The sequence below is a fragment of the Calonectris borealis genome, chromosome 11 (assembly GCF_964195595.1).
Source record: "Calonectris borealis chromosome 11, bCalBor7.hap1.2, whole genome shotgun sequence".
In the NCBI taxonomy this organism is placed as follows: Eukaryota; Metazoa; Chordata; class Aves; order Procellariiformes; family Procellariidae; genus Calonectris; species Calonectris borealis.
This window is the reverse complement of record NC_134322.1, coordinates 14,601,941-14,615,735: the sequence shown is the minus strand read 5'-3', so window position 1 is coordinate 14,615,735 and position 13,795 is coordinate 14,601,941. Positions and strand designations below refer to the sequence as shown.

The 13,795-nt window shown below is 37.1% G+C and overlaps 1 protein-coding gene across 1 annotated transcript in view; it reads left to right on the top strand.

Annotated features, from left to right (window-relative positions):
• The window catches only part of WDR72 (WD repeat domain 72), a 113,794-nt gene extending 103,898 nt beyond the window's left edge, over positions 1 to 9,896 (top strand). The window contains exons 18-19 of the mRNA XM_075160099.1: positions 3,930 to 4,063; positions 9,841 to 9,896. Coding sequence (XP_075016200.1) covers positions 3,930 to 4,063; positions 9,841 to 9,896 — 190 coding nt within the window. The remainder of the gene's footprint in view (positions 1 to 3,929; positions 4,064 to 9,840) is intronic.
• Positions 9,897 to 13,795: the final 3,899 nt, after the last annotated feature.

The window sequence follows — 13,795 nt, the reverse complement described above, 5'->3', positions numbered from 1 at the left end:
TAATTTGGTTTTATTTTGTGGAATCTGAATTATTTTGAAACAATTTACGTAAATGTTTCATTGAATACTATGTTCTTATGACATTTTTTTGCTACTCTAAATTCCATACTTATTTTTTTAATGTCTTTTTCTGTTTCAATAATGTAAGAGAATGGGTATCAAGTTCAGTAAACAACTTTTCAGAGCTTATTAAGATGTATCAGAAAAAATTACCACAGTTCTCAAGATTGATCCTGTACAATGAAGATTTATGTCATTTTTATATGCTAAGTTCAAGGTCATTTGCCTCAATGAAATCTGTCCTTTTACCTTACTTCCATGCTAACAAAGGTAATTTCTACTGTCCATATAATAATTGAAATTACATTGCACCGAATAGAAAGAAAATATCATTGGAGTTGTTATAACAGAAGTTGTTGTTTCTTAACTTTTTCTCTGTCTTGTAGATTTGGGGCTCATTTATACTCCAGATATTTACATCACTTTGGCTACAGAAATTAGCTTTCAGATGGAAGCAAAAGTAATTTTAAGGTCCATTTAAACCCAAAGTAGGACAGAGTATCCTCAGAATGAATAAAGATCACACTGTTTATGTTTAAATAACTTAAAATCCATCAGCATCCTAGGTATAAGCAATTCAGAACAATATTTCCCCTACTGACATTTGAACATAAAATCCTATTCCCATGAGGGAAAATACAGTAAAGTAAGTGTCAGTGTTAAGATTTTTTTTCATTTTTTTTTTCATGATTACATAATGCCATTTTTTACTTTCACTCTTTATTTGGGCCAGACTGTTCTTTCCTTATTTTTAACTTTTCAATTCCCTTTGTTCTTTTATGATATTTTAAGGAACCTTCCTCTTCAAACTGAGCATATAACATGTGATGTTTTAAAAAAGAAAGATCTGAAGGTCTCTGCTTAGGTCCCTTTCTTGCTCACTGTGTACGCTCGTTATGTAACTTCATAAACTAGGGTATTGTGAAGTTTATTTGCCTGAGTTTGGTCTAGGGAGATACGTGTACTTCTGAGGAAGTGACAAGGCTAAGATACACATCCCTCACTCGCACCAGTGACCCGATCCCAGCCTGTCCCAGCCTGTCTCCTGGTTTTCTGAAATATGCACTTCTCCCCCTTCACTCTTTCCCTGCTGAACCTCATTCTCCGGCAGCTCTTTTTACATAAGTGGTCTAGAGGTCTGCTTCTCTGTCCCGGTGAAAACCCTTTCCATCCGTGCTTTCCACTCCCTTTGAACTGCTCCTAATGACTGCTTGCCACCAACTATTAGTGCAAGTGTTTCATCATTGGTTTTTGTCATTTGTCAGCCATCTCAGCTCTGCCTGTGATCCCTTTTTTCTCATTTTTGTCTTTCTTGGCTTTCAGTGACTCCATCCTCTCCTGAATCTCCTCGAACCTCTGAAATCTCTACTCAAGCATATCAACTGGAGATCCTCCTGCTTTGTCCAAGGATCCTGCCTGCCTACCTTGGTTTCTTTCTTGTTTACTTCACACCTTCCTTCTGATGTCTCTCATCTGTGTATGGACCTGCTTCTAGCTGTCTTTTATTCATTATGTTCTGAGTTAACTTAGTTCTCAGCTGAATCTGTACCTTCCCTAAAAACACTGCTCAGCTCTGCTTTGTTGTAAAATCAAGCAGGTGAGGTGAAATTATATGACTTACGCTGACATGATCTGAAACAGAGGGAGAGCACTTGAACAGGTTTGTCCTAGTCCCGTTCAGGAGCAATTACAGCACAGACTTCCAGCAAGGGAAGTACCTGCCATCTCCTGACTGGGACTGGTGCTCGGTGTTGTGAATGCATCTCCCCTCCTTGGTTCACTATGAGAGTTCTTGAAAATACACCATTCGTTTTGAAAGGCTGCTTCTGAATTTTTGGTCACTGCTATGTCTTTTGGAGAGGACAGCTTTTGTGATTTTTCTCTTTCTCTGCAGAGGCATAGCCACACTTTTTGTATTCTCCCTTATATCACACTATACTCTGTTGGAAATTTTCCTATTGCTCTGCTTCAGAGTAGTTCTGACTTTTAAATTCATGCAGCTGTAATGACTCAATCTATCACTCAGCACAGTGGAGTTGACTGCTTAATGGAAAGAACTGTTTTAGAAAGGATGTTCTAATAAATTTGGCCCAAACCACTTTTTTTGAAAATATAATATGCAGACTTGTATTTTCCAATTTTTCTTTTTTGAAGTGGGAATCCTGGCCTTCAATTGGTGTATCTGAAAATTATTTAAATGTTGTAGAAATCAGAGAAAAGCACAGATATCTCTGAGGACCTTTCTTCCTGCACTTATCATAGCGTTTTTATGTGTGAATAGGAACATTTGTTATTTATTTTAAGTTGCTCTTCAGTGTCAACTCACCTCATGCAGATTATCATGTGAGCACTTCCATGGCACAGACAAGAACTAAAATTCCTCTTCATGTGGATAAATTGACGGTTGATACAAGTCTACTGGCTTTTTGTAAGCTTAGAAATTTAACCAGTGTTCCTGCTCTGCCGGGGCAGGTTTTATATACTGGTTAGTTGCCATCCAGGGCAGATTTTTTAAGCAAAATTAACTGGCTTTTTTTTTCAGGTGAAATGCACATTGCCACTATCATAGATTTTATTATTTGTTATGTTTTAATATTACATTTTCAAGGATCTAATTCCACAATTGTATTGAAGCCCTGATTGCTTCAAACGGACTCTGTGTAGATGCAGGAGTCGAGAACGACGGAACCTTTTGGCGACCTGGGATCAATAGCTGCAAACCGATGGCAAGCGCAGAGCACCGAAGTGGAATACGTGTCTTTTGAGCTCTTCCTGTCCGAATAATGCCCTGAGGCCTTGTTGATTCACTCATAATTTTGGAAAATTTAAATAGGTGTTTAAATTAAGTAATCCTTCAGCAAATATTCATTTGGTAAAAGGAAAAAAAATCCATCAAAAGTTATAAGGGAACAAATTTCTTGTTTTGTAAACAGGACAAAACTACACTGAGATTGTGTATAGCCATTGGTATCCCCATCCACGTGGAAGTTTGGAACCTTGCTTAGTTTTCTAGACATTAGAAAAAACTAAGTATTTTCTAGTCACCACCATTTTCCTAAGAAATGGGATCAGCTAAGAGTTTTAATGGGACTGAAAAATTGAGATCTAGTCTTTACTGTGCTATACTATAATATATTGTTTAATAATTGTACTTTATCTTCAAGCTATATTTGTGGCTCCGTATGGAGATATGGAGCAGAAGAGAGGGAAATGGACATTGACAAGGGAAATACCTCTCTTCTGTTCAGGAAAAATTATGTGGGATTTGTTTAAAAGCCAAGTGAATTAAAAAGTCGTATACAGACAAATAATTGTTCCTATGAAGATATTTTCCTGCTCTGAAATGAAAATGTTTTTAGCAATTAAGTAAAAGAAGAAATCAAATTTGATAATCTCTAAACTGCAACTCAGTCTGGTTTTTACTGCACTTTGGAATTATCACTAATTTTATTACACATTCTAGCTTGTTACATACAACATAATTTCATTTTAAAACAAACACCATTTCTCTCCCTGTTGAATGACTCCAGTAATTACAAAACCACCTAATTGATCTTTTGTATTGTTTACTGGCTTCTATGGTGAAACAGACAAGCGCTTTTTATGGCTTCTAAATTATGTTATTATTTTAGGGTTCTATAAGAAAAAACTCTTTTTTTACTTCAAAGGGATCACATTTAAGCCATCACCTCAAACTTCTCTCTGAATGAATTCTTGTCTATAGATTTTTCAACTGTGCTATGGTTGCATATAAGTACTTTGAGTTTCTGTTTTATTTCAATCTATTATTTGTGTTTACAAATTATGTCCTCAGCATTGAAAGCTCTGCAGAAAATCAGGAAGTGTTTGTTTCTGAATACATTACATTTCTCCCTCCCCCTGTTTTTATTCTTTATTGCTCCAGTCAGTGCGCTGAAGCATGACAAGAGCTCAAACTCGGCAAACGTCCAAGATGTGGAGGATACGCCTGACAGATGTGTCTTGGAAGAGTCTGAGAGTCCAGGTGAGAGGCATTTAAAGACAGTCACCAAGTATCAAGTGATAAATCTGACACAGCTTTTGGGTCTGTAAAAAAAGCATATTGTAATGCTGTTTCCTTTTTAGCAGCTGCAATGTCAAATTAATGGTCACCTCCAGGGGTCACAGTGTGGAGCTGTTATCCTTTCCTCTTTCATCAAGAATTCAGGTCTTAGAAAGGATAAAGGCTTTATGACCAAAAAGAAAGCTGACACTACTAGTTCATTATAATTAGTTTTGGACTACACTGCTTACTTAATATATGTACAATGCCTGACCCTTTGAAGGTAGTGTGAGATTATGAAAAATTAGAAGGACTGTATATACTGCAGTTGAATGTAGCGGTGGACATTCAAATACTGTATCTCTGGAGGAAAGCAAATTGGTAGCGTTAAATAGCTTGATTCTTTTCTTTAAATCAGCTCACAATCATTATTTCATTTTAATGGCTCTTAACATTGATTCAGCTAAATACAGGAACATCCATAAAGTGCATTCTTTTTGGTGACTAAAAGATTTATCTTCATGTAGTTTCATTATCTTTCTCGTTATGGAACATCTATGAATTTTATTAAATGAATCCCAAAGGGAAACAATTAAATATAAAGTGTATCGAGTCACAGCTGATTAAAAACATTCTGTGTGACTAAATACTAAGATCTTTTAAGCAAACTGTGAGCTTGACCCACATACACCATGTATGTAACCTGCACGTAGTCCTCATTAGTGAAAAAGTTAAACGTCTGTCTTCACTTGATATTTTCCTTCCCTGCTTTATCTGGTTTCTGTGTACCCTCTTGCATCTTTGTGTGCTGATCCGTGTATCATATTTTTGATTCATCGTCTCTGCGGCCTGTCAGCTTAGTTAAGAGATTTCCAAATCTTGCAGCCTGTGCTGACAGGGGGCAGCTGCCAACAGTCCCCTGATCCTTCCCCAAGGAACACTGCTGAGATTTAATTTTCAGTCAAAGGGTGCAGTCTGAAATCCATGTCAGGTCCCCTAAGTCATCTCAGAACCCAGATAGGACCCGTGTCTGGGGGATTATATTTCAGCACACTCCACTCCTCCAAGATTCCTTGGGAGTTCAACTGCTGTCATATACCTGATTTGAACTACATTCCCTTTTCATCTTTTCCACAGAAATGAACACCAGAATTGTTAGAAGAATTGAAACCAATGAATTGTAAATCTGTATTCATTTTAAAGCTGCATGGGCTTGGACTCAATTCTGTATGGCAGAAACCAGCATGAGATTTAGAAAGAAACAGATAATCTACTTGGGAAAGAGCCAAGTTTAATTCCTTACTGCACCTACAATCTGTGGTGCATGGCACCTCCTTCAGAAACTGTCTATAGTCCCTTCAACAATGATTATGGGCAAAAGGGTGGATTGTCCAAGTTCTGATCTGTTCTGAAACGAGAAAGAATTAAAACAAGGTGGCACCAAAGTGTTCAGGGGAGAATTAGTGTACCTTAAAGGTAACATTAATTTTAACCTTAAATTAATTCTATGTGGCAAAGTGTCCCGCATTTGGACGGGAACTTGTATATCCAATTCTGCACTCTGCATATCTATATGAAGTAATGGAAAGAATAAAAGCCTGTCAGGAGGTGAATATTGACTGGCAAAAATACATGTTGATAAAGCATCTAAACTTAAAAACTGAGTTCCATTCGGTCCATCTGACATCATTAAACTAGTAATAAACAATGAATTACTCTGGCTTTTGTTTCTGGCCGTTCCTGCATTTTAAGACATCTTGTCTTATAGGTCTGAAAACCTCAGGAGATTTCACTACTGGTCTCAGTGCTTTCCACTGAGAATTTGTGGCTTGGTTGTCATGGAGACATCGTATTTCTCCAAGAATTGCTCATATTGATCCGTGGACAGGCGTAAATGGCCAGGCGAATGTGAGGAGTAAAGGGGGTTGGGCAGTACTATAAAATGACCAGAGGTTATGGGTCGGAAATAAGCTCATAGCAAACACTTAGGTAAAGAGAAAGAAACAGTTTCATTTTGTTTCAGGATTTCGTTTTTGCACTTTATGCCATTGTCTTCTTTCACTATAGACTGAAAGAAACTTGTTAGTCACTTGTCATGTCAGATCTTTGGTGCTTGTCCTGACACAGCTGTCAGCCTTCCCGCTCTGTGCAGTTCAGGGACACACAACAAAGAGCTAGGAACATGAATTATTTATTGCTCCTTGTGCGGATGAAATTCTGTGATAAGAAATTAAGACACTTCTGACAGAAGTGCTTGTTTGAAAGGAAAGATTTGGTAACACAATACATTTACTTAAAACTTACCACTTACTTTCAGTAGCAAACGTTGAAACAATAATATGACATTCAGCTGGCTATGATTTTCTCTAGTATTTCTCGGGTGCTTTAACTTTGAATCGTATCTTGGAATTTGAGAGTGCCTGGGAGGTCAGCATTTGGTTTGGTGAAACCTGTGACTTTAGAATCTCTCTCACACATACTCAAAGTCTGGGCAAACTTACAAACCTCATTTATAAGTTTTTATTAAAAAGTCTATATATGTGTTTTGCAGAGTCTCTTGTGCTTCACTTACAATATGTTGTCATATGTGCAAAAGTGATGTTAAGAAATATATTGATTTTATTATCTCTTCTGATGAGGAAAAGGTGAAAATATGACAATATACCTGCAAGGAATTCCAACTATTCCTGCAAAGGGTTCTTTATTACAACTTCTACCGGAATTAGGAAGCCTATAGAGCAGCCGTTAACAGACGTTTCTGTGCATTGTGTTTTCTAATGGTGAAAGGTGCAGTCTCTAACCTTGACATTAGACTGAGAGTTATTTTCAAAGTGATCTTAATTTTCTAAAATCACATAAAGCTTACTCTGCTTATTTTACTTTCACATTTTCTATGTGTCTGCACGTGTTCTCACTGCTCTGGATGTGGACCTCCAGCAATTGTAGAAAAAGGCATATACTCAGATGAATAGCAGGAATCCATTTGACTACCCAAGACACCAATCTGAGATTTACCTGTGATTTCTTGTGTTCAATGTGTGATCTGAACTACTCTCAGAGAGGTAATGAAACCCCTCAACCTGCACTTTTCTCTTGGATAATTCACAGCAAACACTTTTCACGTGTGATGGACACAGGTAAATATCAGACTGCAGTTTCTTGTCTAAGTGAAATGGATTTTAGTTGCTCCCTCCATGTGCCTACAAGCTGCCATTATCTGTGATAGTGGCTCATGTCTATTTTAGCCCACACACAGAGGAGATGCTGGGCTTCTCTCCCAGGTGCCTAATAGTAGGTTTATCACTGCCATTTTCCCCACATGCTGAGGACTACTTCTGTTTGATATGCAAAGCCTTGGCTTTTCAAACTTGTCTCTGCTCTGGCCTTGAACATAATAATCAGGTAAGAATTACAACAGCTTTTTGTAGAACTTGACTTTTAATCATATCAACCCCCTTAAAGAATCCACCATCCGTTAGAGTGCTTCTTTAATATAAATATTTCCAGCACTGTTTTCCATTTTATCAGACAAATTTTCCACATTTAGAGAAACTGAGAAAAAGGCTGAAACTGAGTGAACATGGATGTATAAGTTAGACTTCTAGGTATGAGCTATTCACCCGAGTTTTCTTGTACAAACAATGGTGGAAAATTCACACCTCCAAAGGTCATACCATCTTGTCCAGAGGGAGTTGCTTGAGATGGGTTTTAAGGGGATAGAAAATGCTCTGAATTTTGTCAGTCAAAATCTAAGAGGAATGTAGCAGGAGTTGACACAACTTGAGGTGTCTTAGCTTTCATATGTAGTGCAATGTGAAAGTTTGGGTTTTCTGCAAGTATAGCTCTTCTGAGAAAAAGGAACAGATTTGGGCTGAAGTCATGAGAAACAATGTAGGCACAGATGCCCCTTGCCTCTTATTTCCCCCAACAGAGATATTGCAGTAGACTAGGTAATAGACTATTACTTCACTTGGTAATAGGGGGAAATTGAGTCTCCCTAATGGAAGATTGAGTTGGAAGCTGTAGACGGAAATTACAGAGTGTTTTCTCTCTCTTGGATGAAAACCATGTAAATGGTAAGAACCCTGTATGCTTATGGCCTTCAGTAGCCAGACAGTCTCTGCCTGAGTTAACTGGTCCCTTCTGCAGCTCGTGATCTCTCCCATCCCTTCATTCCTAAAACATTGCCCATATCAAATTTTTGCCTCTTCATTTTTTGACTTTTCAGGACAGAATGTAATTCTGGGTGTATAACAGATGATAGTGAAAATCTGAGCAGTTTTCACAGTCTTGCTTAGTTGCTTGTCCTAGATAGACCTTGGCGCAGAGATGGGAAAGATCTCTGACTGTCCCCGAAATACAGTCTGCGAGAGACAGAATCACAGCAAATAGAAATGAGAATGATGACATGTATCAAGAACAACATTAAAATTAAAAATACAGCACTAAAATTATGACTATCTTGTTATCAGGCAAGTTATAATTACTCTATCGAATATTCACTTACCAGCTGCAAGTTCCATCCACTGGAGAGTATGTTATTTAAATCAGCACTGTCTCATCTATATGGCTGTTGATCAGTACACGGGCAGAATGTAAAAGTAAATATTCAGTAAATTTCCAAGTATGAAGCACCCTAGAAAAGCATGATTTTCTTTTTCTGTAGAAAAAGAATCTGGACCGATTCAGGAATGGAGTGCTTGAGGTTGTTCTTGACGATGATGCATGAAGCAGGAAGAGGATGCAATGTAGGGGCAGCCCACTGATCACTGATAGCCCACACTGCTCAGCGACTGTGTATAAAATGGTAGTGTCTAGGAATTATTCCAGAAAGATTTTCTGGAATTTCCAATGTAGGGACCGATGAATCCATAAGAATTTCACTGCAGTAGATATGGTGACACATCCTATCAGCATTCTGGGTTACTAGTATCATGACTCATAGGTTTTGTTTCATTTTTTTTAAATAGTAAATCAAACTGTAAAATCAGAAGACTATATAGTGGACATTAAGAAAATGTGTATCTCTGTGTCTGTGACATGGATAGACAGAAAGAGGATAGATAATATGACAAATATACAAGATATCCATTAGACTGGGAAAAAATGTTCACGTACTCATGAAAAGTGTTGTGTCTGTTTCAGCAGTGTTTCTAATACAAGTAATACTTAAAATTCAGGTTGTAAATATTACCATACATCAAATAAGAAGAAATCATGCAGCTAAAAACTGATGATTGAGAGTGCTTTTCTGTAGAATTCTAATAAGCATGACAGAATTAATATATAATGCCTTATTAGTATAACTTCCTATTACTTTTGTTTACAGCTATTGTAGGATTAGTTCTGCTGAAAGGAAATATATATAATTTGAAAATTGTATTTGCAGAGGAAACATAAACAGTCTATTAATTTAAAACAGAAATTATCTTTCTGCTGATCCACTGGAACGTTTTCCTTTAAAACAAAAAAGGAAGAAGAAGGAGAAGGCTGTTCAGGAGAAAAGTTTTGACGAACGCCATACATTCTCTTGAGCTGTTTTGGGTTCCATATTGCTTCTTGTAGTATAGCAACGATAATGTAAACAGTCTTCTGGAGGTAGAATTGTGATGTTTTTTAACACTAGCATGTTGGTGCTGAAAGTTTTCATTCCGTTACAAAAATTGTAGAGTTTATTACTCTATAAAAAGATTGTAAAATCTTACCTATTACCTCAAACTGTAAAATCACTAAGCCAGATGAATACATTTCTTTTCCAGATGACATGAAGTCACATCCCTGGATATCTAAGGTGTGCTCCTGTAAGGTGTGTTAAAAAACTCTGCTTAGCGGAAAGAATTAGAAGATGCACAAGAACAGCCAAGAAATAGGACGCGTGTGGCGTGGACATGAAATGGCTTGTTGTATTTATTATTGTATACCTTTAACAATTCATTTGCAGAAGAAATACCGTGAGATCAGCTTCTTTTTGCTGATTTATTGACTTCAATTCACACTTCCATCACTAATAGATTTACATTTATTCAATTAAATTTAGATAGTTCTAACATAGAAAATATCAACTCTTTTTTTTTGGATGTTTTTCAGTAGTTTATGTAGTGATCCCAAATCTCACAACTTTGATTGACCATAAAACATTTGCATCAATTTTAATATTATTTTACATACATCAAATTTAAATTTTTCTCTCTCCTTGCTTTTGACTTTTATTACAATAACATTTTAACACTGAGCAAAACTAAATGCATTTGAAATAATTAGAAGATTTGTTTGCATTTAAAGGAAAATGCACATTTTGAATTAAGCATGGAATATTTAGAAACAACTGAAATATAAAGAATGTTGTGTGCACAGGACAGCATGGGAAATCAATTATAAATCTGGTCATATCTAGGATGTAAATTTTCCTTTTCTGTAAATACTGCCATCACCATCATCTGTGGAAATGTAGTATCAATATGAAGTTTGAGAAGCCCATTGGAGTCCTCTTCTGAAATGATGTACTTCATTGAATTTCTATTTGTGCTCGTTGGGAAAAGCAGCTATACATCTTTGTCTTTTAAAAAATATATCATGATGTTTGGAGAATATTTGCAGCTTATTAGACTCATTTATCACCTAACGTTCTGGGGGGATTTATGCTGGTTTGACAAAGAATGGCCACTCAGAGCAGTAAGCTCACTTTCTGTATTACCGATAGTCGGGGTGTTAACGAAGTCAAAGGGACTTGAGGATGTGCTTTTCTGGATCTGTATCTTCTGGTGGAAATCATGGTCTGATGTTATCCTTCCTAATTGTCACGTTAGCCATAAGCTGCCTTAACTAGGAGAGTGAAGATTTCTTCAGTGTGGGAAGATTCTTTGGCAATGAATCTCTTTCTTACTTGTGGGGAAATGTCATGGCTGCAGGAGTGACAAAACCAGTTTCTGTTGCCATACTATGGCTTGAATTTGGTTAAACATGAAACAGACGGGAAACCTTCTTTCTTCTGCTTTTTTGTATCCCATGAGTCCATGCAGTGTATGGCAGCGAGGTCTTCAGAAACATTGAGTGGCAAGGCCTTCTGAGTAGTAGTATTTCATTTTTTATTCAGCTAAAGAATATGTCATTAAAATAGGCTGCAATCTAGAGAAGATAAAGGTATTTAATGATATTTTTCTGTAATTGTAAATACCATGCAGAAAAATGACATCTTTTAACAGAAAAGTCACTGGTTTTTATACATTCGGTATTTTTCAGAAACAACTTTCCTTATTCTTAGAAGGCATTTTCCTATGTAAAACGTATCTTTTGTTTATATAACACATTTGTATTTGAATTATGGTGGCTAAACAATCTGGATGTTGAGTGTTAGGGCTTCATTCTTTCACTTATTGTGCTGGATGTCTGGAATATTTTCATTGACTTATTTATACTTGTACAACACAACTGAGAGCAGAACGTGTCTTCAGCTGACATATATCCTCTTAACTTTTATGGTGAAATCAGAACTGCAAACACTAAGAAGGTAAAAACAAAATTTCAAATATAACTACAGGAACTTAGTAACATTACAGGAACCTTGCAGACAGTAAAATAAATCAAAAATAAAGGATGGACCTTGCTATCTCCTTTGCCACACATACTTATCAACAGTCACCTCTAGTTTGCTGCAGTAGTCTTCCATTGGCGTTGAAAAGTCCATTTCCCTTCACAACAAACATTCCTGCTTTGCATCAGCATCTGCTCACTTGGGTCAGCTCTGTTCTTAGTGCCAGGGTAACAAATCTCCTTAAAACTATTTCTACTAGGTATTTTAAAAACTGATGTGTTCAAAGAGGTCTCATAGCTCAAGGAGTTGGCATTGTCCGTAACACTCAGTACTGCTGTAGTGGCAATTACATTTGTGCAACACAATATTTGATTGCTTGTATTTAATTCTGCAAAGCAGTGCACATCAGCAGACTGCCAATACAGACAGCCCTTTGGAACAGTTTGTGCAGTGATGATTGGTGTTTGGCACATGCTTATGCGTGCTTTGTGCTAATTATAATTACAGTATCGGTAAGGTAAGGCAGGAACTTACTCCCAGTAAAGCAAATCTATTTCCCATATGGTCTGGATGTCTTTCAAACAACCAACTTTACAGTATATGCTCAAGATGAACTCTTGCTTAGAACAATCTTTTTGCATCAAAGTGACAATTTTAGAGCTATGTACAAAAATACATATTAACCTCCTGCTATTGTTTCTTGTAAGCCATAACTGAACAAACATTTCTATACTAATGCAGTCTGATGTACCACTGTATTCATGGTTGTGGAGGTTGATTTTACAACGAAGTTGCAAGGTAATTAAGAATATTTTTTGTGTGTGTGTTACACTAAAGGAATCCTGTCAAAAGGAATAATATGCGAATGATTTAGAGTAGTTGTCTAAATTTTAGATATGGGGTAAAAAATTCATGAATACCTAAATTGTTTAGGGAGCAAGGTCTTTTCTTTCTTTTTTTTTGTCATCCAGAAGTCACAGGGTCCAATAACTGTATGGCTCAAGTTGTGGTTTCAGTCAGTTTTAAGCAGTATCAGGATAGCCTGCCACTAAACAGGGCAATTTCTCCCCACTCCAGCCATATGCTTCTATGTCTCCTCACTTATGTTTGCACTAGTGCTTGTATGACCAGGCTGTGTCAAGGCAAGCACTGGCCTCAGAGCAAAGAGCAGAGGAGGAGCAAGCAAGCCAGGCTAGGAAGAAGGCAGAGATACTATGTAGGTGTGGGACAACCCACACATACATCAGCATTATCTCAGCACGAAATTGGAGTTTTAGGATGCTATATGCAGGGGTCTTTCTTGCAAATAGATTTGCAGCTTTCAAATCCTATAGGCATTTTTTACATTATGTGCATAATTCATTATATTCTTTAAAAAAAAAAAAAAAGGAAGTTACTGGTCCTTTAGTGTAAGCCCAAACCAAAGTTCATTGACGTCTCTTTGATTCATGGGATTTTGAGTTTTCCAAATGATTCATGCTTGCTAAATGTTCACTGACCTAGATTCCTGCCTGGAAACATCCCTAAACTTTGAACTGTTCATTTATGGCTCCAAATCCAAACATTATATTTTGAAATCTCTTATGCTGCATATTTTAAGTTTGATCATTGAAATCAACTGCTTCCATTTCTGGGTTGTATTTTGTTGAGCAATGCTCTTCCCCAACCCAATGAAAGATGTTCTGAAAGCAAATTGGCATACAACTTGAAATATATATATGAGATTCAGTGTTTTTTTTTTAAAAAAGAGGGACTTTAACAAAACAACTATGTAAGACGGCTACAAGCTCCAGACAACATGAGAAATCTAGCAAGGGAAATGATTTTGCAAGTCTGACTGAGCTGAAGTGTTGAAAATTTGGAAAAGAACAGGGTGCAGTAAGCAGCATTACCTCTCCCCAGGTTCTTACTCCTTTTGAAAGAGCGTGTTCTCTGAAGGCAGACTAGGGCAGTGAGCTGGAGCACAAATCTCAAAGTCATTGTGCCCATGCTGAGTAGCTAGCAAGCATGCACATTCCTGATGGGGGATCTGTGAAGGCAAAGTCCTGCTTCTCGCAATGGATATTTCTGCTGAATTTTGCAGGCCGTTCTTCTTGCACGAGAAAAGGATTCAGAGGAATTTCAAGGGCTGGTCTTCCCCTTTTTCCTTCCTCATAGCATATACAGTCTGAACCGCCAGGCAA